Consider the following 21,591-nt stretch of genomic DNA (forward strand, 5'->3'; position numbering starts at 1 on the left):
CATTTCTGAAAAATGCATCGTGTACAGCAAATGAAAGACAAGCATCTTGTGAATCCAGCCAATATTTCAGATTTTGTAAGTGTTTTACAGCGAAAACACAATATAGCATTATATTAGCTTACTACAATAGCCTACCACACAACCGCATTCATTCATCAAGGCACGTTAGCGATAGCAATAGGCACGTTAGCGTTAGCGAATAAACCAGCAAAAGATATAAATTTTCCCTAACCTTCATAAACCTTCCTCAGATGACAGTCCTATAACATCAGGTTATACATACACTTATGTTTTGCATGTTTAGAGCTGAAATCAGTGGTTATCCATTATGCTAACGTAGCTTCTTTTTCCCAGAATGTGCGGATATTTCTATTAGACTCTCACCTATTCTGAACAAATAGCTATTCATGGACACATTTCAGTATTTTTTACAATATAGAGACACGAACCTTCCACAGTTTGGACAATGGGAAATTCTGATATTGAAAGAATGTTGTGTGCTCATCTAAAAGCAGACTTTGAATGTGATGTTTCAATTGGGTAGCTACTGTGCAGTACATGTTTCCCCCATTTTCAACTGGGCCCTCAACTTTCTCAACATTACATTACAAAAAAATACATGTTGTATAGGAAATGATAGATACACTAGTTCTTAATGCAATCGCAGTGTTAGAATTCTAAAAATATCTTCATTACGACATAAGGCTTATGTTATAGTGAGAGAGTGGCCAAAACCTGGGCGCAAAACTACTAGTACACAGTTCGACAGATATATGAAATAGCATCACAAAAGGGGTCCTACTTTTGCTGATCTTCCATCAGAATGTTGTACAAGGGGTCCTTTGTCCAGAACAGTCGTTGTTTGGATTTAGAACATCGTTTTTCCCTCTTGAATTAGCAAGCGCACTAGCCAAGTGGTGCGAAGCTCTCCTTTCTGAACAAAGGCACACAACGCAACACGCCTAACGTCCCGAAAAAAAAATCAATAATCTAATAAAACTATATTGAAAAAACATAGTTTACGATGATATTGTGACATGTATCAAATAAAATCAAAGCCGGAGATAGTAGTCGCCTATAACGACAGCTTTTCAGAAGGCAATTCCAGGTCCATCTTCGCGCATTCCAGAAAACAGGAAATGGATGACTCGTCGTGCCAAGAGGATTAATTCCACCTCAGACCAAGATAAACACTTAATTTCTTCTCTCACTTCCTCTTGACATCTAGGGGAAGGTGTATGACGTGCATGTATACTCATACGTATCATGCCCATTTATAGGCAGGCCCTTGAACAGAGCATCATTTTCAGACTTTCCACTTCCTGGTCAGAAAGTGTGCTGCCAAATGAGTTCTGTTTTACTCACAGACAAAATTCAAACGGTTTTAGAAACTAGAGAGTGTTTTCTATCCAATAGTAATAATAATATGCATATTGTACGAGCAAGAATTGAGTACGAGGCCATTTAAATTGGGCACGTTTTTCTCCCAAAGTGAAAACAGCGCCCTCTGTCCTCATCAGGCTAAGGTACTACAGGCATCACTGCAGACAGTTCGATTACAGGCTGTCACAACCGGCCGTAACCGGGAGTCCCATAGGGCGGCGCACAATTGGCCCAGCGTCGTCCGGGTTAGGGGAGGGTTTCGCCGGGAGGGGGGGCTTTACGTGGCTCATTGCGCTCTAGAAATACCTTGTGGCGGGACGGGCGCCTGCAGGCTGACTCCGTCGTCAGTTGAATGGTGTTTCCTCTGACACATTGGTGCGGCTGGCTTCCGGGTTGAGCGGGCGGGTGTTAAGAAGTGCAGTTTGGCGGGTCATGTTTCGGAAGGACTTGACCTTCGCCTCTCCCGAGCCCGTTGGGGAATTGCAGCGATGAGACAAGATCGTAATTGGATCGCAATTGGATATCACAAGATTGTGGAGAAAAAAAGAAAAAGATACAGATTTACTAGAGGAGGGGGTAGATGGAAAGAGAGAAGGAGGGGGAGGAAAGGATGTGGGAGGGAAGGGGGAGGAAGGGAGGAGGGAGAGAGACAGTTAATAAAGGAAATGAGAAGATACTGAATGATTAGAAGAAAGAGTAGATGGGGGTAGATGGAGCGAGGGGAGAGGGGGGTAGGGTGGAGAGAGAGAAGAGAGACAGGGAGAAATAGAGAAAAGGAGGAGTGGGAGAGCGAGAGAGGGTGGGGCAGAGGCAGCCATGAAGGACCACAGAAAGAAGATCTGGTACCACACACGCAAGCACAGATATACACACAGACACACAGACTGACAGAGCCAAAACATAGGGATACCACTGGGAGAGTGTCACATGGAGGTCAGAGCCATCGTTTACACACTACCTCAATTCAGAAATACACACACACCTCCTCCTAAGCACTTCTCCATCCTCCTCTCCTTGTTCCCTGCTTTAACCCTCATCGAGCCTCCTCTCCTCCTCCCTCCATAATCTCTTCCTCTATCCTTACTATTGGCTCTTTAACTCTGTCTCTCTCCTTCTGTCTCTCTCATCCATCCTTTCTTCAGTGTCATTATATCTGTCAGGCTAAGGAGCGTGATGAGGCTGCATTTAGAAACTCGTTTGCATAAAAATTCTATGAGCTTTAATTTCTATCCCATTCATTTTTATAGATAATTACCGAGAAGGATAGCACGACATGGAAAGAGTGTGTGTGTGTGTTACAGCCACATTAGTCCTACCCCTGGCACATTGTCTTCAGTGCAGTGTGATATGGTGAAAGCTGAGCCTGTGGTATGTGGTTCTTTAGTATAGTTAGAGTTATTATAATGACTAGCTGGGGTCAAATGGAATGTTCTAATGTACTGTTGGAATCTCATGGTGGAATACTGTTACTCGTCCAAGGGCCTAAACGGTGTTTGTGTGTGTGTGTGTGTGTGTGTGTGTGTGTGTGTGTGTGTGTGTGTGTGTGTGTGTGTGTGTGTGTGTGTGTGTGTGTGTGTGTGTGTGTGTGTGTGTGTGTGTGTGTGTGTGTCAAACACACACACACACACACACACACACACACAGAGGCAGTGACCCCAGTCAAACTCGGTCACCTCAACACGTGTATGTAAGGATTCCTAGAGTTCAGGGGTCAAGGTGAAAAATCTTAACTACATTCAAATGGTGTGTATTCCCTCATCACGCAGAAAGCCCTTCAGTAGGACTCTCTCTCACACACACACACACACACACCAGTAACACGTGACTGTGAGGTATCCGCACGGGGACTTGACATTCATACTGTAGCAACAGGGCCTAGCTCAGTAGAAACCATAGAGATACATAGAGATACAGCTTTATGGTAGAAACATCACAATACCATCTGTCAGAATGTCAGAGTGTTTACTCACTCCAGAACTTTCAACCTTGAAAACAATAAAATATTAACTTTCCCGCCTAAGAAAAACAAATTAGTGGAATGAATATTGGCCATATACCACAACCCCTCTGGCCTTATTAAGTACAACACTGTAATGGTCTTACAGAAGGGTTAAACAACAATAAAACAGAGTGACTGTCCCTGACCGAGTCTGTAATACCAACATGTTTCAAGCTGACCACCATAGTCCCTGTGCCCAAGAACACGAAGGTAACCTGCCTAAATGACTACCGACCCGTAGCTCTCACGTCTGTAGCCATGAAGTGCTTTGAAAGGCTTGTCATGGCTCACAACAACACCATTTTCCCAGAAACCCTAGACCCACTGCAATTTGCATACCGCCCCAACAGATCCACAGATGATGCAATCTCTTTTGCACTCCGCACTGCCGTTTGCCACCTGGACAAAAGGAACACCTACGTGAGAATGCTGTTCATTAAGTACAGCTCAGCGTTCAACACCATAATGCCCTCGAAGCTAATCACTAAGCTAAGGACCCTGGGACAACGGGAGCCCCTCAGGGGTGCATGCTCAAGCCCCTCCTGTACTCCCTGTTCACCCATGAATGCATGGCCAGGCACAACTCCAACACCATCATTAAGTTTGCTGACGACACAACAGTGGTAGGCCTGATCACCGACAACAACGAGACAGCCTATAGTGAGGAGGTCAGAGACCTGGCCATGTGGTGCCAGGATAACAACCTCTCCCTCAACATGATCAAGACAAAGGAGATGATTGTGGACTACAGGAAACGGAGGACTGAGCACGCCCCCATTCTCAACGGTGCTGTAGTAGAGCAGGTTGAGAGCTTCAAGTTCCTTGGTGTCCACATCACCAACAAACTATCATGGTCCAAACACACCAAGACAGTCATGACGAGGGCACAACAAAGCCTATTCCCCCTCAGGAGACTGAAAAGATTTGGCATGGGTCCTCAGATCCTCAAAGAGTTTTACAGCTGCACCATTGAGAGCATCCTGACTGGTTGCATCACTGCCTAGTATGGCAACTGCTCGGCCTCCAACCACAAGGCACTACAGAGGGTAGTGCGTACGGCCCAGTACACCAAGCTTGGGGCCAAGCTTCCTTCCATGCAGGACCTCTATACCAGGCAGTGTCAAAGGAAGGCCTTAAAAATTGTCAAAGACTCCAGCCACTTTAGTCATAGACTGTTGTCTCTGCTGCCGCACGGCAAGCAGTACCGGACCACAAAGTCTAGGTCCAAAAGGCTTCTTAACAGCTTCTATCCCCAAGCCATAAGACTCCTGAACAGCTAGTCAAATGGTTACCCAGAATATTTGCATTGTTCCCCAACCCCACCACCTATTTTACGCTGCTGCTATTCTGTTTATTATCTATGCATAGTCACTTTAACTCTACTTACGTATTACCTCAATTACCTCAGGTAATCAAATGGCTACCCAGACTATTTGCATTGTCTCCCCCCCCCACCCTCTCTTTCCCTGCTACTACTCTGTTCATTATCTATGCCTAGTCACTTTTGTATGTAGCCTCGCTACTGTTATTTTACTGCTGATCTTTAATTATTATTATTTTTAACTGCATTGTTGTTTAAGGGCTTGTCAGTAAGCATTTCGCTGTAGGGTCTACACTTGTTGTATTTCGGCGCACACAGACAGACAGACAGACAGACAGACAGACAGACAGACACAGAGATATTTTGGGGAAATGAAGGCATAGATACATTTTTCAACCCTTTTCCTTCTTAACAAATAGGCATAAGTAAAGGCTTTGATTTCTGGATAAACAGATGGAAAACAGATCTACATAAAAACACAATCATGTTCAGGTAAAGACCCCTGCCAACTAATATAGTTTGAGAAATTGTTTAAGTATTGCCTTGTGAAAAACCACATATCTTTAAGATATTTTATCGCATTTCTCTCCCTCATGAGGAAAGCTCACAGAAGTAACAAGTAATGGTAGATCTATTAATTAGTTATAGTGATAATACTGATAGCATATTTTGGGGATGAATTATTCAAAGAATAAAACTCGCAATTCCGTCACCAAAAATCAGTAATGGAATTACTGCAGCTGAATTGGTCAAAACAGTCACATAAAACAGTTGCGTCACCTGGTACTGTTCTCCCTTCCACTGGAAGCTCATAACTGTTTTCTTTATTTTCTCTCGCTCTCTCTGCCTTTCTCACTCTCCGGTTAATGTCACCTCTCCCGGATCCTACTGACACCTACCCACGAGCCCCCTCTCTTTCCATTGACTGTAACCAGCCCCCTCACCCCCTGAGCACCGACCGACACTGGACATCCATGGACGTTGAAAAGTCGTGGAAATTTGGTCAGTTCACCCTGGCCTTGATGTTAATGTCAGACAGACCGGACCAAATCTGAACCTATCATAGATGTATGTTTCACCAGTTTTAACAGCACCGTACAGTACAGTGAATTGAGCCCAGTAGAGAACAGTACAATACAATGAAGTAAAGAAAAGTAGAATATAGTAGAGTACAGTATATCGTACTGTACTGTACTGAATTATACTTTACAGTATTGTGCTGGACTCTACCCTACTTTGCTGTGCTGTATTGTATTGTACTGCACTGTACTGTGCTTTGCTGAGCAACGTTGTGATGTCCAAACTTGTGAAACATGAGGAGAAGGACATTCATATCCATAATGATGCATTTCTGTGTGGTACAGATCAGGGACCCATGATGTTATTCCGTTACCGTAATTCCGTTACCGGGTGTAAATCCACTTTAGAGCTCTGCTTTCCAACCCGAGCCCGACGGGCCCGAACAATTATACATTGGGTTAGGGCCGGGTCGGCCCTGTTTTTTCCATCAATAACTAGGTTACGGGTAGGTCTTGGGTATGACTAAATTGATCACTGACATTTTTGACGCCGAGCCATTTGCTCGTGCTCTGCTGCACAGTACAGTCATATCTGACTAAGATCGTAACGCGGCGACAGAAGTGCTTCATCCTCGTCAAATATAAAAACAGGAGAGATTATTTCACGAAAATAACAACGTTTTGTCAGTGGTTTAGCTCTGAACAGCTCAATGCTCTCTCACGTCTCGTCACCGAGCAGAGGAGCCCAAGCCGAGCCGTTGCTATGGATATTCGTCGACCAAGAGCCGCCATTGGGCAGAGAGTGCATGCGGATTGAGCTGGGAGTGAGTGTCAGACAGAGAGGAGCAGCTAATGGATTTACTAACTGAGGAGGTTATTTCTGATTTCGCTTTAAATTTGGCAGACGCAATCGGGCCTGGGTATGGTAGGGCCTTAAAATGTAGGCCCACGCAGGGCTCTAATTCACTTCACTTATTGTAGTTCAATAACCAAAGTATATATTATTCAAACTCAAGGTGCATGTCATAGCTGACACCCAATTCCTTCTGCAGACATCGGAGAAGATATTTAACTTTTTAGGTTTTATTAAACATGGTGGCATAAAATCCTGAGGGAGATTTTATCGTAATTTCGTTTTTGCATCTGCATCAGTTATTCCACAAAATTCGTTTTTGTACATTTTTCAGTAGAAATTGTTCAACTTTCAAATCAACGGTTTTTCTTTGGCATACACTTCAAAGGGACAAAAAACTGAGTCAAAGCTGTAATTCCGTCACCGTGGAATTGCCCTTACCTCACTGATACTCCTCTGTACAAACACACATTTCTCAGAGCCAGCAGTGTTTCATATCTTGGCATCGTAACTTTCATTCCCGATCAATGAGACGCTGACTCCTTTTCCTTGCATGACTTGTACAAGGAGATCTCACGACACGCCACTGTTTCTCATGTATACAATAAAGCTTACAACCAACATTGCAGCTTTTCTCATCTTAGCATGAGAAGGGAAGTGAAGTGCTAGTTTTCACATAAGAGGACAGAAGGCTAATTAGTGGTGGCCATTTAGTGGTGAAGTCCAATATAACAACAAACACATGACTTCGTACAGCTTTTTGGGTCTTTCCAACTCCGATCCACAGTTTGACTTCAACACACACACACACACACACACACACACACAGAAACACATATACAGAAACACATATACAGACAGACGCGCGCACACACACGCTGCTGCTTTCGAATAAGCTAACATTCCTAAGCGTTTCTTATAATGAAAAACACCCTACTCCTCGTGCTAGGTTGTTCCAAGCGCCGATTGCGAAATCCCTACATTCCCAGGCAGCCTTACCTGACCTGGTCCGTAAAACTTCCAGCTTCTCCATGTCTGCTTCCACACTTACTCACTCAGTAGGAGTGGGAACGGGAAGCGAGAGGGGAAGAGGGAGAGAAAGAAAGAAAGAAAGAGAGAGACGCTCCAGACTCTGAGGTAAGTCTTGTGAGTCATTAACTGACTGAAGCTAGGAGTGTGTCAGCAAGAATGAGAGAGAGAGAGAGAGAGATTTCTCTAGTATGTCGAGGGGAGAAAGAGAGGAAGTCAATGGTGCCGGCTCTGTTCACACCCTCCCCTCCTGTCTCCCCCTATCCTCCCCCCATCCTCCCCCTTCCCTCCCTCTGTGGCCATTGTCATCGCTGCACTGCTTTTCCCTTCCCTTCCTCTCTAACCCTTTCCTGAACCATTTCCTGAGCACACTGGAGGTGACGGATAACTGGCCAATAGGGAACCTGGGTGTGTGTGTCCGCAGGAATGAGCGCACCACATAAAAACACACACGCAACACACACATGTTCACTTATGCGCGTGTTGGGAAAACATGACCACAACAATAATCAGAACATGGCTGTAAAACCAAAAGAACACGCCGAGAAGCAAAAACAACCAAACTAACAGATAATAACTTGGTGTGTGTGTGTCTGCAGGGTTTACTATGCATCCACACCATGGGGGCGGTACCCACATAGAAACACACACACACACACACAGAACATGTTCACTGATGAGAGTGTTGGAGGAACTTTAGCAACCAAACTAAAGAGGCTAACCCTGTGTGTGTGAGTGAGTTAATTGTGAAATTCCTCTTTGAAGCGTCTACAATCAGCGCTTTCTACAGCCAACACCAAACGCATGTCTGAGTAATCAGCAGATAATCTTATTCTCCTGACTCTACGTGTGTGTGTGTGTGTGTGTGTGTGTGTGTGTGTGTGTGTGTGTGTGTGTGTGTGTGTGTGTGTGTGTGTGTGTGTGTGTGTGTGTGTGTGTGTGTGTGCGCGTGCCATATGAAGAAACATTGAGGCTTAAGACTTGGTCAGTATAGATAATATAAGTATTGCCAATGTATTCGCTTTCAAGAGCATGTAAAGTACATCAGTCGAAAGGAGAGAGAGCGAGAGAGCGAGAGAGCGCTAGAGCGAGAGAGGAATAGAGAGAGGGACAGACAGCCAGAAGACAACAGTCTCTCTAAGAACACATAACACCCTGAACGATACCTCCCCCCCCTCCCCTCCCTCTTCCTTCCTCACCCCTAAGATAAAAGGGCTAAGATAAAAGAATATGATAGGCTACAGCCACAACAACGGTATGATCTATGGCATACAGACAGCATATTGTATACATACAGGGTGGAATCTGTACAGCAACAACTCACTTACTGGCACTATGGGACAAACTCACTAACATACACACACACACACACACACACACACACACACACACACACACACACACACACACACACACACACACACACACACACACACACACACACACACACACACACACACACAGTCAAATGTACTCCCTAACACAGTCAGTAGACAGTGGATTTACATTCCTGCTATTTACATTCGATGTCTGTGGGACAACACTATGACACGCCCTCTATGCCTGCAGCACATAGACCAAGTGACCAAGGATACACACACAGACTTTCCCTCATACAGATACACATGTAGACCTCTTGTTCACACACATGCACATTCACGCACACAGATGTGTGCACGCAAATCACTCTCACTCACGCACAGGAACACACACACACACGACTGAACAAATGTACACACACACGACTGAACAAATGTACACACACACAAACACACCAGTCATCAGCAGAGAACCATTCGGCATTCAAACTGCTTTAACACCTGAATGTTGCCATGGCAACAGAAGCCTGCTCAGTCACTCACACACTCATTCTCAATCATAGAGCCGGGCGATATCGCGATAAATTGCCGGAATTGATACAATAGCGATAAATAGAATCATAAGTTCATAACGTTAATGTATTTTTATTATCCTTTAAACTACTACTACTATTGTAGTTTGATGGTTGTAGCCATCAATTATTCCATTAACAATCAGCCATATTAGCAAACTTATTTCATTTCAAATGACAAATTTCTCTAGTATAGGCTATTTATCGTAGTGAACGATATCAGCAAAATGCCTGAGATAAGTGATCGGAATGGTCGGTGTCGCTAATTTTCGATTTATCGTCCCAGCTCTACTCAATCACACTCGTTCCCGCCCTCCCTGCACCATCCATCCATCCCTCTCCCCTCTCTCTCGCTATCTCTGGAGGGTGCTGGCTACACAGTGGATGAGAAATTTAATTGGTCTGAGAAAATCTAAATGGAAGTCGTGTGTGTGTTTCTTTGCTAGTGGGAGTAGTGTGGTGTGTGTGCGTGAGTGAGTAAGACGCAGAGAAGGTATTTTTCACAACGGGACACTAACAAAAACACACAGCTATCAGGTTTATCATCCTCATCTTCTGGAAAACCGTTGTATAGCAGCAGAGAGAGATGGAATCACAGAGAGACTGCATAACCTACAGTCAGCCATATATATAATTGGGTTGGGTAGGTTACTCTCTAAATGTAATCCGTTACAGTTACCTATCAAAAATTGTTATCAGTAATGCAACTTTTAGATTACCGAAACACAATCTGATTACTTTCAGTTACTTTCCCAAGTTTCTGTCTTGTGATCAGACTCGCTCAGGTGGAACAAACGTGCGCCTTTTTTTCAATGCTGACTTGAATGTCATTGACAAAACTGAAAGCTGTCATAATATATACTTTTTCGCAAACATCCTTTCAAAATTTAAAAGTAATCCAAGAAGAAATCGCAAGTTTCTTTTAAGTATCTGTAATCTGATTACAGGTACAGTTTTTTGTAATCACACTACATGTAACTGACCACATGAAATCAGTTACATCCCAACCCTGTATATCCAGTTGAAGTCAGAAGTTTACATACACCTTTGCCAAATACATTTAAATTCAGTTTTTCACAATTCCTAACATTTAATCTAAGTACAAATTCCCTGTTTTAGGTCAGTTAGGATCACCACTTTATTTTAAGACTGAGAAATGTCAGAATAATAGTAGAGAGAATTATTTATTTCAGCTTTTATTTCTCTATCAAATTCCCAGTGGGTCTGAAGTTTACATACACTCAATTAGTATTTGGTAGCATTGCCTTCAAATTGTTTAACTTGGGTCAAACGTTTCGGGTAGCCTTCCACAAGCTTCCCACAATAAGTTGGGTGAATTTTGGCCCATTCCTCCTGACAGAGCTGGTGTAACTGAGTCAGGTTTGAAGGTCTCCTTGCTCGCACACACTTTTTCAGTTCTGCCCACAAATCTTCTATGGGATTGAGGTCAGGGCTTTGTGATGGCCAAACAAATAACTTGCCTTTGTTGTCCGTAAGCCATTTTGCCACAACTTTGAAAGGATGCTTGGAGTCATTGTCCATTTGGAAGACCCATTTGCGACCAAGCTTTAACTTCCTGACTGATGTCTTGAGATGTTGCTTCAACATATCCACATAATTTTCCATCCTCATGATGCGATCTATTTTGTGAAGTGCACCAGTCCCTCCTGCAGCAAAGCACCCCCACAACATGATGCTGCCACCCTCGTTCTTCACGGTTGGGATGGTGTTCTTCAGCTTGAAAGCCTCTCCCTTTTTCCTCCAAACATAATGATGGTCATTATGGCCAAACAGTTCCATTTTTGTTTCATCAGCCCAGAGGAGATTTCTCCAAAAAGTACGATCTTTGTCCCCATGTGCAGTTGAAAACCATAGTCTGGCTTTTTTATGGAGGTTTTGGAGCAGCGGCCTCTTCATTGCTGAATGGCCTTTCAGGTTATGTCGATATAGGACTCGTTTTACTGTGGATATAGATACTTTTGTACCTGTTTCCTCCAACATCTTCACAAGGTCCTTTGCTGTTGTTCTGGGATTGATTTGCACTTTTCGCACCAAAGTACGTTCATCTCTAGGAGACAGAACACGTCTCCTTCCTGAGCGGTATGAAGGCTGCGTGGTCCCATGGTGTTAATACTTGCGTACTATTGTTTGATTGTTTGTACTGCGGCCTGCTGGAGGTCATTTTGCAGGGCGCTGGCAGTGCACCTCCTTGCACAAAGGCGGAGGTAGCGGTCCTGCTGCTGGGTTGTTGCCCTCCTACGGCCTCCTCCACGTCTCCTGATGTACTGGCCTGTCTCCTGGTAGCGCCTGCATGCTCTGGACACTACGCTGACAGACACAGCAAACCTTTTTGCCACAGTTCGCATTGATGTGCCATCCTGGATGAACTGCACTACCTGAGCCACTTGTGTGTGTTGTAGACTCCGTCTCATGCTACCACTAGAGTGAGAGCACCGCCAGCATTCAAAAGTGACCAAAACATCAGCCAGGAAGCATAGGAACTGAGAAGTGGTCTGTGGTCACCACCTGCAGAATCACTCCTGTTTTGGGGGGTGTCTTGCTAATTGCCTATAATTTCCACCTTTTGTCTATTCCATTTGCACAACAGCATGTGAAATTTATTGTCAATCAGTGTTGCTTCCTAAGTGGACAGTTTGATTTCACAGAAGTGTGATTGACTTGGAGTTACATTGTGTTGTTTAAGTGTTCCCTTTATTTTTTTGAGCAGTGTATATAAATAAACACACTACATGGCCAAAGGTATGTGGACACCTGCTCATCGAACATCTCATTCCATAATCATGGGCATTAATATGGAGTTGGTCCCCCTTTACTAATATAAAAGCCTCCACTCTTCTGGGAAGTAGTTCCACTATATGCCAGGGACATGCTTCCATTCAGCCACAAGAGCATTAGTGAGGTCGGGCATTGATGTTGGGTGATTAGACCTGGCTGGCAGTCGGTGCTCCAATTCATCCCAAAGATGTTCAATGGGTTTGAGGTCAGGGCTCTGTGTAGGCCAGTCAAGTTCTTCCACACCAATCTCGGGACTTATGAAGAATGGGTGGTCCTGGGGCTCATCCAACTGGTCCTGGGACTGAGTTCAAACCTGTTCTACTAACACACTGAAGCCTCAGGACCAGAACATCCAATCAATCAGAATAAAACAAATTACAAAATTACATTGCTTATTTGGAAACAAGCAAAAGCAAAATGCAGTGCTATCTGGCCCTAAATTGACAGTACACCATGGATAACTATTTGACCATGGTTACTGATCAAAACCTTAGAAAAACCTTGACAAAGTACAGGCTCAGTGAGCACAGCCTTGCCATTGAGAAGGGTAGACACAGAAAAACCTGGCTCCCTGTAGAGGAAAGGCTGTGCAACCACTGCACAACTTGAGACAGAGCTGCATTTCCTGACTAAATGTCAAAAATATAAAACAATTAGAGAGTGTCTTTACGCCAAATCTGAAACTTTATTCAAGGTTTCATGGACCTCTCTGATGAGGATAGGCTACTCATCCTGTTGGGGGAGGACGCAGAGAGCTGTGAGTTGGCAGCCACTACATTGCTTCCTGTCATAAGATGAGGGACAGTGTCTGACAGACCAACCAACCTGCACATGTCCTCTATGCTTAATGTTCAATGTATGGTTATTTTGACCCTTGGTAATTGTTGTCCCGTTGACAATTTTGATTCTTACTTTTTTAATATTGTAAATATCCAAAGTAAGCTTTGGCAATATGTACATTGTTACATCAAGCCAATAAAGCAAATTTAATTGAAAAATTGAGAGTGAGAGAGAGAGAGCGAGAGAGAGACAGAGAGAGAATATGCATGTAAATAAGCAACAGCTGAAGATAAGGCAGTTTTGGCAGCCAAATATGAGAGAGAGATGCAGGGAGAATGATGGAGCAAGAGAAAATGATGGAGCGAGAGAGAGCGAGAGAGCGAGAGAGCGAGAGAGAGAGAGAGAGCGAGAGAGCGCGAGAGAGAGAGAGAGAGAGAGAGAGAGAGAGAGAGAGAGAGAGAGAGAGAGAGAGAGAGAGAGAGAGAGAGAGAGAGAGAGAGAATATGCATGTACATAAGCAACAGCTGAAGATAAGAAGACAGTTTTGGCAACCAAATTATTGTCCCCCTGCCACAACCTGAGGAACCGCCAGTGAAAAGTGCAATGAAACAATAGTATTTCCCATGTTGTTTTGTTTGGGCTTTCATACCATATGGCTTTTCAGTCATGTTCATTCATGTTAAAACGACTCCACTACTATTTAGATGTGTATTTATTATGGATCCTAAGGCAGCAGCTGCTCTTCCTGGGGTCCAGCAAAATTAAGGCAGTTATATACAGTTTTTAAAACATTACAATACATTTCACAACAGATTTCCCAACACATTAAGTGTGGGCCCTCAGGCCACTACTCTACAACACAAAATCCATGTGTACCTGTGTGTATCTTGCGTATGTTATCATGTGTGTATGCGTGTGTCCGTACCTGGGTGTGTGTCTTTTCACAGTCCCCGCTGTTCCATAAGGTGTATTTTTACCTGTTTTTTTCAAATCCATTTTTACAACTTACATGAGTTACTTGATGTGGAATAGAGTTCCATGTAGTCATGGCTCTAAGTAGTACTGTGTGCCTCCCATAGTCTGTTCTGGACTTGGGGTCTGTGAAGAGACCTCTGGTGGCATTTCTTGTGGGGTATCTGATCTGTGTGCTAGTAATTTAAACAGACAGCTCGGTGCATTCAACATGTCAATACTTCTCACAAATACAAGAAGGGATAGTCAATGTCTCCTCTACCTTGAGCCAGGAGAGATTGATATGCGTTCTGGGCCAATTGTAATTTTCAATAGTCCCTCTTGCTGGCACCTGACCACACAACTGGACAGTAGTCCGACAAAACTAGAGCCTGTAGGACCTGCCTTGTTGATAACAGTGTTAAGAAGGCAGAGCAGAGCTTTATTATGGACAGACCTCTCCCCATTTTAGCTACTGTTGCATGCATCAATATGTTTTGACCAGGACAGCTCAAATTGCTAAATTTCCACATTATTCATTACAAGACTTAGTTGAGGTTAAGGATTTAGTGAATGATTTGTCCAAAATCAATGCTTTTAGTTTTTTAAATATGTAGGACTAACTTGCCACCCATTCTGAAATTGACTGCAGCTCTTTGTTAAGTGTTCCAGTGATTTCACTTTATGTGGTAGCTGACGTGTATAATGTTGAGTCATCAGCATACAAAAACACTCAGAGCCAGTGGAAGGTCATTAGTAAAGATTTTTTAAAGTAAGGGGCCTAGACAGCTGTCCTGGGGAATGCCTGACTCTACCTGGATTATGTTTGAGAGGTTTACATTAAAGAACACCCTCTGTGTTCTGTTAGACAGGTAACTCTCTATCCACAATATAGCAGGGGATGTAAAGCCATAACACATACACCACCGTTCAAAAGTTTCAAAAATCAAATTTTTGTCCATTAAAATAACATCAAATTGATCAGAAATGCAGTGTAGACATTGTTAATGTTGTAAATTACTATTGTAGCTGGAAACGGCAGATTTTTATGGAATATATACATAGGCGTACAGAGGCCCATTATCAGCAACCATCACTCCTGTGTTCCAATGGAACGTTGTGTTAGCTAATCCAAGTTTATCATTTTAAAAGGCTAACTGATCATTTGAAAACCCTTTTGCAATTATGTTAGCACAGTTGAAAACTGTTGTTCTGATTAAAGAAGCAATACAACTGGCCTTCTTTAGACTAGTTGAGTATGTGGAGCATCAGGATTTGTGGGTTCAATTACAGGCTCAAAATGGCCAGAAACAAAGAACTTTCTTCTGAAACTCGTCAGTCTATTCTTGTTTTGAGAAATGAAGGCTATTCAATGCGAGAAATTGCCAAGGAACTGAAGATCTGGTACAACGCTGTGTACTACTCCCTTCACAGAACAGCGCAAACTGGCTCAAACCGGAACAGAAAGAGGACTGGGAGGCCCCAGTGCACAAATGACAAGAGGACAAGTACATTAGAGTGTCTAGTTTTAGAAACAGATGCCTCACAGGTCCTCAAATGGCAACTTCATTAAACAGTTCCCGCAAAACACCAGTCTCAACGTCAACAGTGAAGAGGCAACTCCAGGATGCTGGCCTTCTAGGCAGAGTTCCTCTGTCCAGTGTCTGTGTTCTTTTGCCCATCTTAATCTTTTCTTTTTATTGGCCAGTCTGAGATATGGCTTTTTCTTTGCAACTCTGCCTAGAAGGACAGCATCCCGGAGTCGCCTCTTCACTGTTGACGTTGAGACTGGTGTTTTGTGAATCAGGAGGATAGAATTATGGTCAGATTTGCCAAATGGAGGTCAAGGGAAAGCGTTGTATACATCTCTTGTGTGGAGTTTTTTTTCCTCTTGGTTGCACAATTGACATGATGGTAGAAATTAGGTAAAACGGATTTAAGTTTGCCTGCATTAAAGTCCCTGGCCACTAGGAGCACCGCTTCTGGGTGAGCATTTTCTTGTTTGCTTATGGCCTTATACTTCTTGTTTAGTGCGGCTTTAGTGCCAGCATCAGTTTGGCTACGAATAATATAGATGAGAACTCACTTAGTAGATAGTGTGGTCTACAGCTTATCATGAGGTAATCTAACTCAAGCAAGCAATACCTCGAGACTTCTGTGATATTAGACATCGCGCACCAGCTGTTATTGACAAATAAACACACACGCCGCCCGTCGTGTTACCAGACGTAGCTGCTCTGTCCTGCCGATGCACCCGAGTGGCGCAGCGGTCTAAGGCACTGCATCTCGGTGCTAGAGGCTTCGCTACAGACCCTGGTTCGATTCCAGGCTGTATCACAACTGGATGTGATTGGGAGTCCCATAGGGTGGTGCACAATTGGCCCAGTGTCGTTTGGGTTAGCTGGGGTAGGCTGTCATTGTAAATAAGAACGGACTTGTCTAGTTAAATAAAGGTTAAATAAAATGCAGAAGTGGAAGTCATCATTGGATACGATGGACTACCATAACAATAATGGCGTGGAGAGACCGAGACTTTGCTTGTATAAGGTTGTCACTGTGTGTTCTGTGTGTGTATATGCCTGTCCCCTTTACAGCAATAAGGGGATACAGAAAAAAATGATTCCTTGTCTTATTCTCCTCCTCTCTCCATCTGTTCCCACTCTCAACCCAGCTCTCTTCTCTCTGTTCCAAATCATTGCTCTTCCCTCTACATCTCAGCCCCTCTGCTTCTCTCTCCCTCCTCGTTTCCTTCCCCTATTTTCCTCTCCTCCTTTATCAGTAAACCTTGGAATGAGGGGACAGATTTGCGTACTCATCTTTTCTCCCTCTTCCATCTCCCCCCTCTCCTACCCATTCCCGCTCTTGCTTTCCAACTCTCTCTCTCCCTTTCATTTTTTCATCTCCCTACTCCCTCTCCACCATCTCCTTCTCCTTCCCTCTTTTGCTCTCCCACTATCTTTCTCTCTCGCTCTCTAACAAGTTTAATAAACCTCCTGCTTTGGGCTGCATGTGTCAATGTGTAGTCCATACATGCATAATCTATGAGCAGAATTAGTGTCTTACCTCAATTAGCCACGAAATCCCTAGTTTGAAAGTGACTTTTCTGGAAGCTGTGCGCGCCATTTTGAGCACTGCAAACTTGCACCATGTGGGCCACCCCCCTAGTAATTAGAGTTCCAGCCCATGAGGTTCAGCCCCTTGCCATTTGAGTGACAGGAAGGGCCCAATGGCTAACAGGAAGGGCCCAATGGCTAACAGGAAGGGCCCAATGGCTCAGTGGACACAGCAGAGAGAGCGAGAGAGAGCAATGAAGTGGTGCACATATCTGCACATATGGTGGCGTAATACGCAATTTTCAGGGACCACTTTGGGTGGTGAGCGGTACTTTCAGAACTACCGGCTAAAAAGTGTACAAAAGTACCGGAGAAAGTCTTTAAGATAAAAAGATAGGCTAAATGTTAAGGTTTGGGATAGGGTCAAAAAACAAAAAAAACAAAAAAAAACAAGTGTCTACCACTGGGATTGAGCACACAACCTTCAGATCTGGAGTCATGGGATTACACCCATCTGCCAACCCCATCCACGATGCCCTGGCACAACCCAAGTGTACATGATGATAATAGGGCTCACTGTTTCCCCGTAGTGGCCGGTTTCGAAGGAATTTCCCGACGTTCTCTGGACATGGACAGAAGTCCAATTTCGAAGTCAATCTTGAGCGATCTGGCCGCTCTCTCTTCCTCTCTCTCTCTTTCCCTCTCTCTCTCTCTCTGGATGAGAGACAACACAGCATAGACAGTATAATTAAAAACCCTGTAGTAATCCAGCCATGCAGTACCAAAAGCACTGACGCAGGACCTTCACACACACTTCGATACACTTTGAGATGATGGAATTCAGGGAGAGCAAACAACAAGAATGTGACACTGTCCGGACGCTGATGGAAGAGGCATTTCCAAGAGAGCTGTGCTTCAATAGAACAGTTGAGACCGATGTTAAGACAGAACACTGAACAAATGACACAGAACAACGCTGCCCTCCAAGAGGAGCTGTGCTTCAATAGAACAGTTAAGACAGAACACTGAACAAATGACACAGACCAACGATGCCCTGCAAGAGGAGCTGCGTGTGGTAAAGGTGGAGCTGCAGCAGAGCGAGAAGGATATCCATGCCCTCTGTCAGCAGCTTCTAACCATGCCACCAACAGAGCAGCCCCATCAGCCTGTTAGAAGCCCAGGTACTCCTGAACCCAGTGCAGCCTTCACCCCATCTGCTTCACAAGCCCCTCATCCTCTTAGGGTTCACCCTGACCTGCCAATCTCCCAGCCTGCCACAGTATACCCTGACCTGCCAACCTCCCAGCCCGCCACAGCCTACCCTGACCTGCCAATCTCCCAGCCTGCCACAGTATACCCTGACCTGCCAACCTCCCAGCCTGCCACAGCCTACCCTGACCTGCCAACCTCCCAGCCCGCCACAGCCTACCCTGACCTGCCAATCTCCCAGCCTGCCACAGTATACCCTGACCTGCCAACCTCCCAGCCTGCCACAGCCTACCCTGACCTGCCAACCTCCCAGCCCGCCGCAGCCTACCCTGACCTGCCAACCTCCCAGCCTGCCACAGTATACCCTGACCTGCCAACCTCCCAGCCCGCCACAGCCTACCCTGCCTCGTCAACCTCCCAGCAGTCTGACCATGTTCACCCGAACACACCTCCAGTGGACAGGGGACAGGATCCAGTTCAACCCAGCATACCTCCCAAAACTGCAGTTCTGATAGACTCTAATGGGAAGTATCTGGAAGATAGGAGACTACTCCCCAGACGGCTAAATTCTGGTGTCCCTCTACTGACAGTGCACTACAACTGCATGAAAACGCTGACAACCGTGTCCGACATACTGGGACAAATGACCTGCGCACAAAAGGAGCAAGAGTGGATGAGAATATGAGAAAGGTGGCAGAGAAAGCACACACCCTGTTCCCAAGGACAAACATGATTATATTCCCACTTTTACCAAGGAAAGATCTCCCCTGGCAAATGATCCTAAATGTCAACCAAAAGAAATCACCATGGACTGCTCCTCGCTGACTACCAATGTCAGCATCGCTCACCACCGCACCCTGACATGTGAGCTCTTGGACGACCATGTACACCTGGACCATAAGGGAGTCAGAGTCTTTGACAAGGCCCTGAAGGATGCCACGTTAGGCAGAGTTCCACAATCATACCAGGCCAGCAACAGAGCTCCCCCACCTCCTCGCTATCCAAGGAGAGAGAGTAGGCCAATCTCATCTCAGCTGAGCTAAACACAGACATCTCCAGCCCCTACAAACATGTCCAAGCCCAGCGGCGCAAGACCCAGACCAGCTTAGCCCGGCGGTGCCAGAACCAACCCAGCTCAGCCAAGCGGTGCAAGGACCAACCCAGCTAAGCCCAAAGGTGCCAGAACCAGAACCAGCCCAGCTCAGCCCCCCACAACCCTTCATAGCACTGGACTGTACTCTAGGGGTAGGACAAATAGTGACCAATAGGAGGGTACCCCAGCCTAGCCCATATCTCAGCTTTACTGCCAGCCCACATATGCAGAGGCAGCCTCTGGTAAGAGAGAAATAGACCCTTCAGCCAGCGGAGAGACAACCAGACCCGGCTCGCCTCAGCACAGCTAAATCCGACCCGGCCCATCACAGCACAGCTCAACCAGACCTGGCCCGCCTTAGCACAGCTCTACCAGACACGGCCAGCCTCAGTACAGCTCAACTAGGCTCGGCCCATCACAGCACAGTACAACCAGACTCGGCCCATCACAGCACAGAACAACCAGACCCGGTCCATCACAGCACATCTCTACCAAACCTTTTCCATCACAGCACAGCTCTACCAGACCAGGCCCACCTCGCAGCTCTACCAGACCTGGCCCATCACAGCACAGCTCTACTAGACCAGTCCCACCTCAACTCAACCCAGCTCTACACAGCACCGACTACTACCCTAGGGTCTGACAAAACTCTGTTGAGGGTAGTGCACCACATGATGCAGTCCACACCATGTACCATTCACATCATCAGCCCTCATATGCAGAGAGTTTGAAGCTTCCCTAGCCACACTGCCGTTCACACCACCCTCCTCAATTCCCCCCACAACCTCCTGTGCACACCCAGAAAGGGCCATTGGCAGCCACTCCGGTCCCCTGCAGCAGCTCCACTCCTTTGGGGGGAGCTTCATTCAGGGAAGACTGCTCTGCCAAAACTGCTCTCCCAGTTCCCGCCCCAGCATGCACCGACTTGAGGGAGGTCTGTCAAATGCTCAGTCTGCTCTGCTCTCACGTGGTTGGCCAGAGACCTTGGCAAGGTCTCAGCTCACTCAACAAATAGCTGCAGATGACCCTATCCCTGTTAGCTCTGATGGGAATGAGCTGAATACCCGCTCTGACTTTAAATCTCGTAGAGAGTTTGGGCTAATGCACCTAAATCAAATCAAATTGTATTGGTCACATACACATGTTTAGCAGATGTTAATGCAAGTGTAGCGATATGCTTGTGCTTCTAGTTCCGACAGTACAGTAATATCTGACAAGTAATCTAACAAATTCACAATGACTACGTTATACACACAAACGTAAGTGGATGGAATAAGAATATGTACAAATAAATAAATGGATGAGCGATGGCCGTGCGGCATAGGCAAGATGCAATAGATGGAATAAAATACAGTACATACATATGAGATGGGTAATGTAGGATATGTGAACATTATTAAAGTGGAATTATTTAAAGTGACTAGTTATACCTGTATTAAATCAATTTATTAAAGTGCCCAGTGATTTGAGTCTGTATGTTGGCAGCAGCAGCCTCTCTATGTTAGTGATGGCTGTTTAACATTTTGATGGCCTTGAGATAGAAGCTGTTATTCAGTCTCTCGGTCCCAGGTTTGATGCACCTGTACTGACCTCGCCTTCTGGATGATTGCGGGGTGAACAGGCAGTGGCTTGGGTGGTTGTTGTCCTTGATCTTTTTGGCCTTTCTGTGAAATCGGTACTGTAGATGACCTGGAGGGCAGGTAGTTTGGAGAGTCTTGCAGTTGAGGGGGGTGCAGTTGCCGTAGCAGGCGGTGATACAACCCGACAGGATGCTCTCGATTGTGCATCTGTAAAAGTTCGTGAGGGTTTTAGGTGACAAGCCAAATTTATTCAGCCTCCTGAAGTTGAAGAGGCGCTGTTGCGCTGTTGCGCCTTCTTCACCATGCTGTCTGTGTGGGTGGACCATTTCAGTTTGCACGTGATGTGTATGCCGAGGAACTTAAAACGTTCCACCTTCTCCACTACTGTCCCGTCGTTGTGGATAGGGGGTGCTCCTTCTGCTGTTTCCGGAAATCCACGATTATCTCCTTTGTTTTGTTGATGTTGAGTGAGAGGTTATTTTCCTGACACCACATTCCAAGGGCCCTCACCTCCTCCCTGTAGGCTGTCTTGTCGTTGCTGGTAATCAAGCCTACCACTGTAGTGTCGTCTGCAAACTTGATGATTGAGTTGGAGGTGTGCATGGCCACGCAGTCATGGGTGAAAAGGGAGTAC

The 21,591-nt window shown here is 45.3% G+C and overlaps 1 protein-coding gene across 4 annotated transcripts in view; it reads right to left on the reverse strand.

The window, feature by feature from the left end:
- Positions 1 to 21,591, reverse strand: part of nhsl2 (NHS-like 2) — a 148,443-nt gene that overhangs the window by 50,570 nt on the left and 76,282 nt on the right. Inside the window, exon 1 of one of the 4 annotated variants that reach the window (XM_055938524.1) lies at positions 7,575 to 7,833. The exons of the other annotated variants lie outside the window; for them this stretch is intronic. Within the exon in view, the coding sequence (XP_055794499.1) occupies positions 7,575 to 7,608 (34 nt within the window). The 5' untranslated portion in view covers positions 7,609 to 7,833. Of the gene's footprint in view, positions 1 to 7,574; positions 7,834 to 21,591 lie in introns of those variants that run through there. 4 annotated transcript variants of the gene reach the window in all.

Source organism: Salvelinus fontinalis, chromosome 11, assembly GCF_029448725.1.
Source record: "Salvelinus fontinalis isolate EN_2023a chromosome 11, ASM2944872v1, whole genome shotgun sequence".
NCBI classification, from domain to species: domain Eukaryota; kingdom Metazoa; phylum Chordata; class Actinopteri; order Salmoniformes; family Salmonidae; genus Salvelinus; species Salvelinus fontinalis.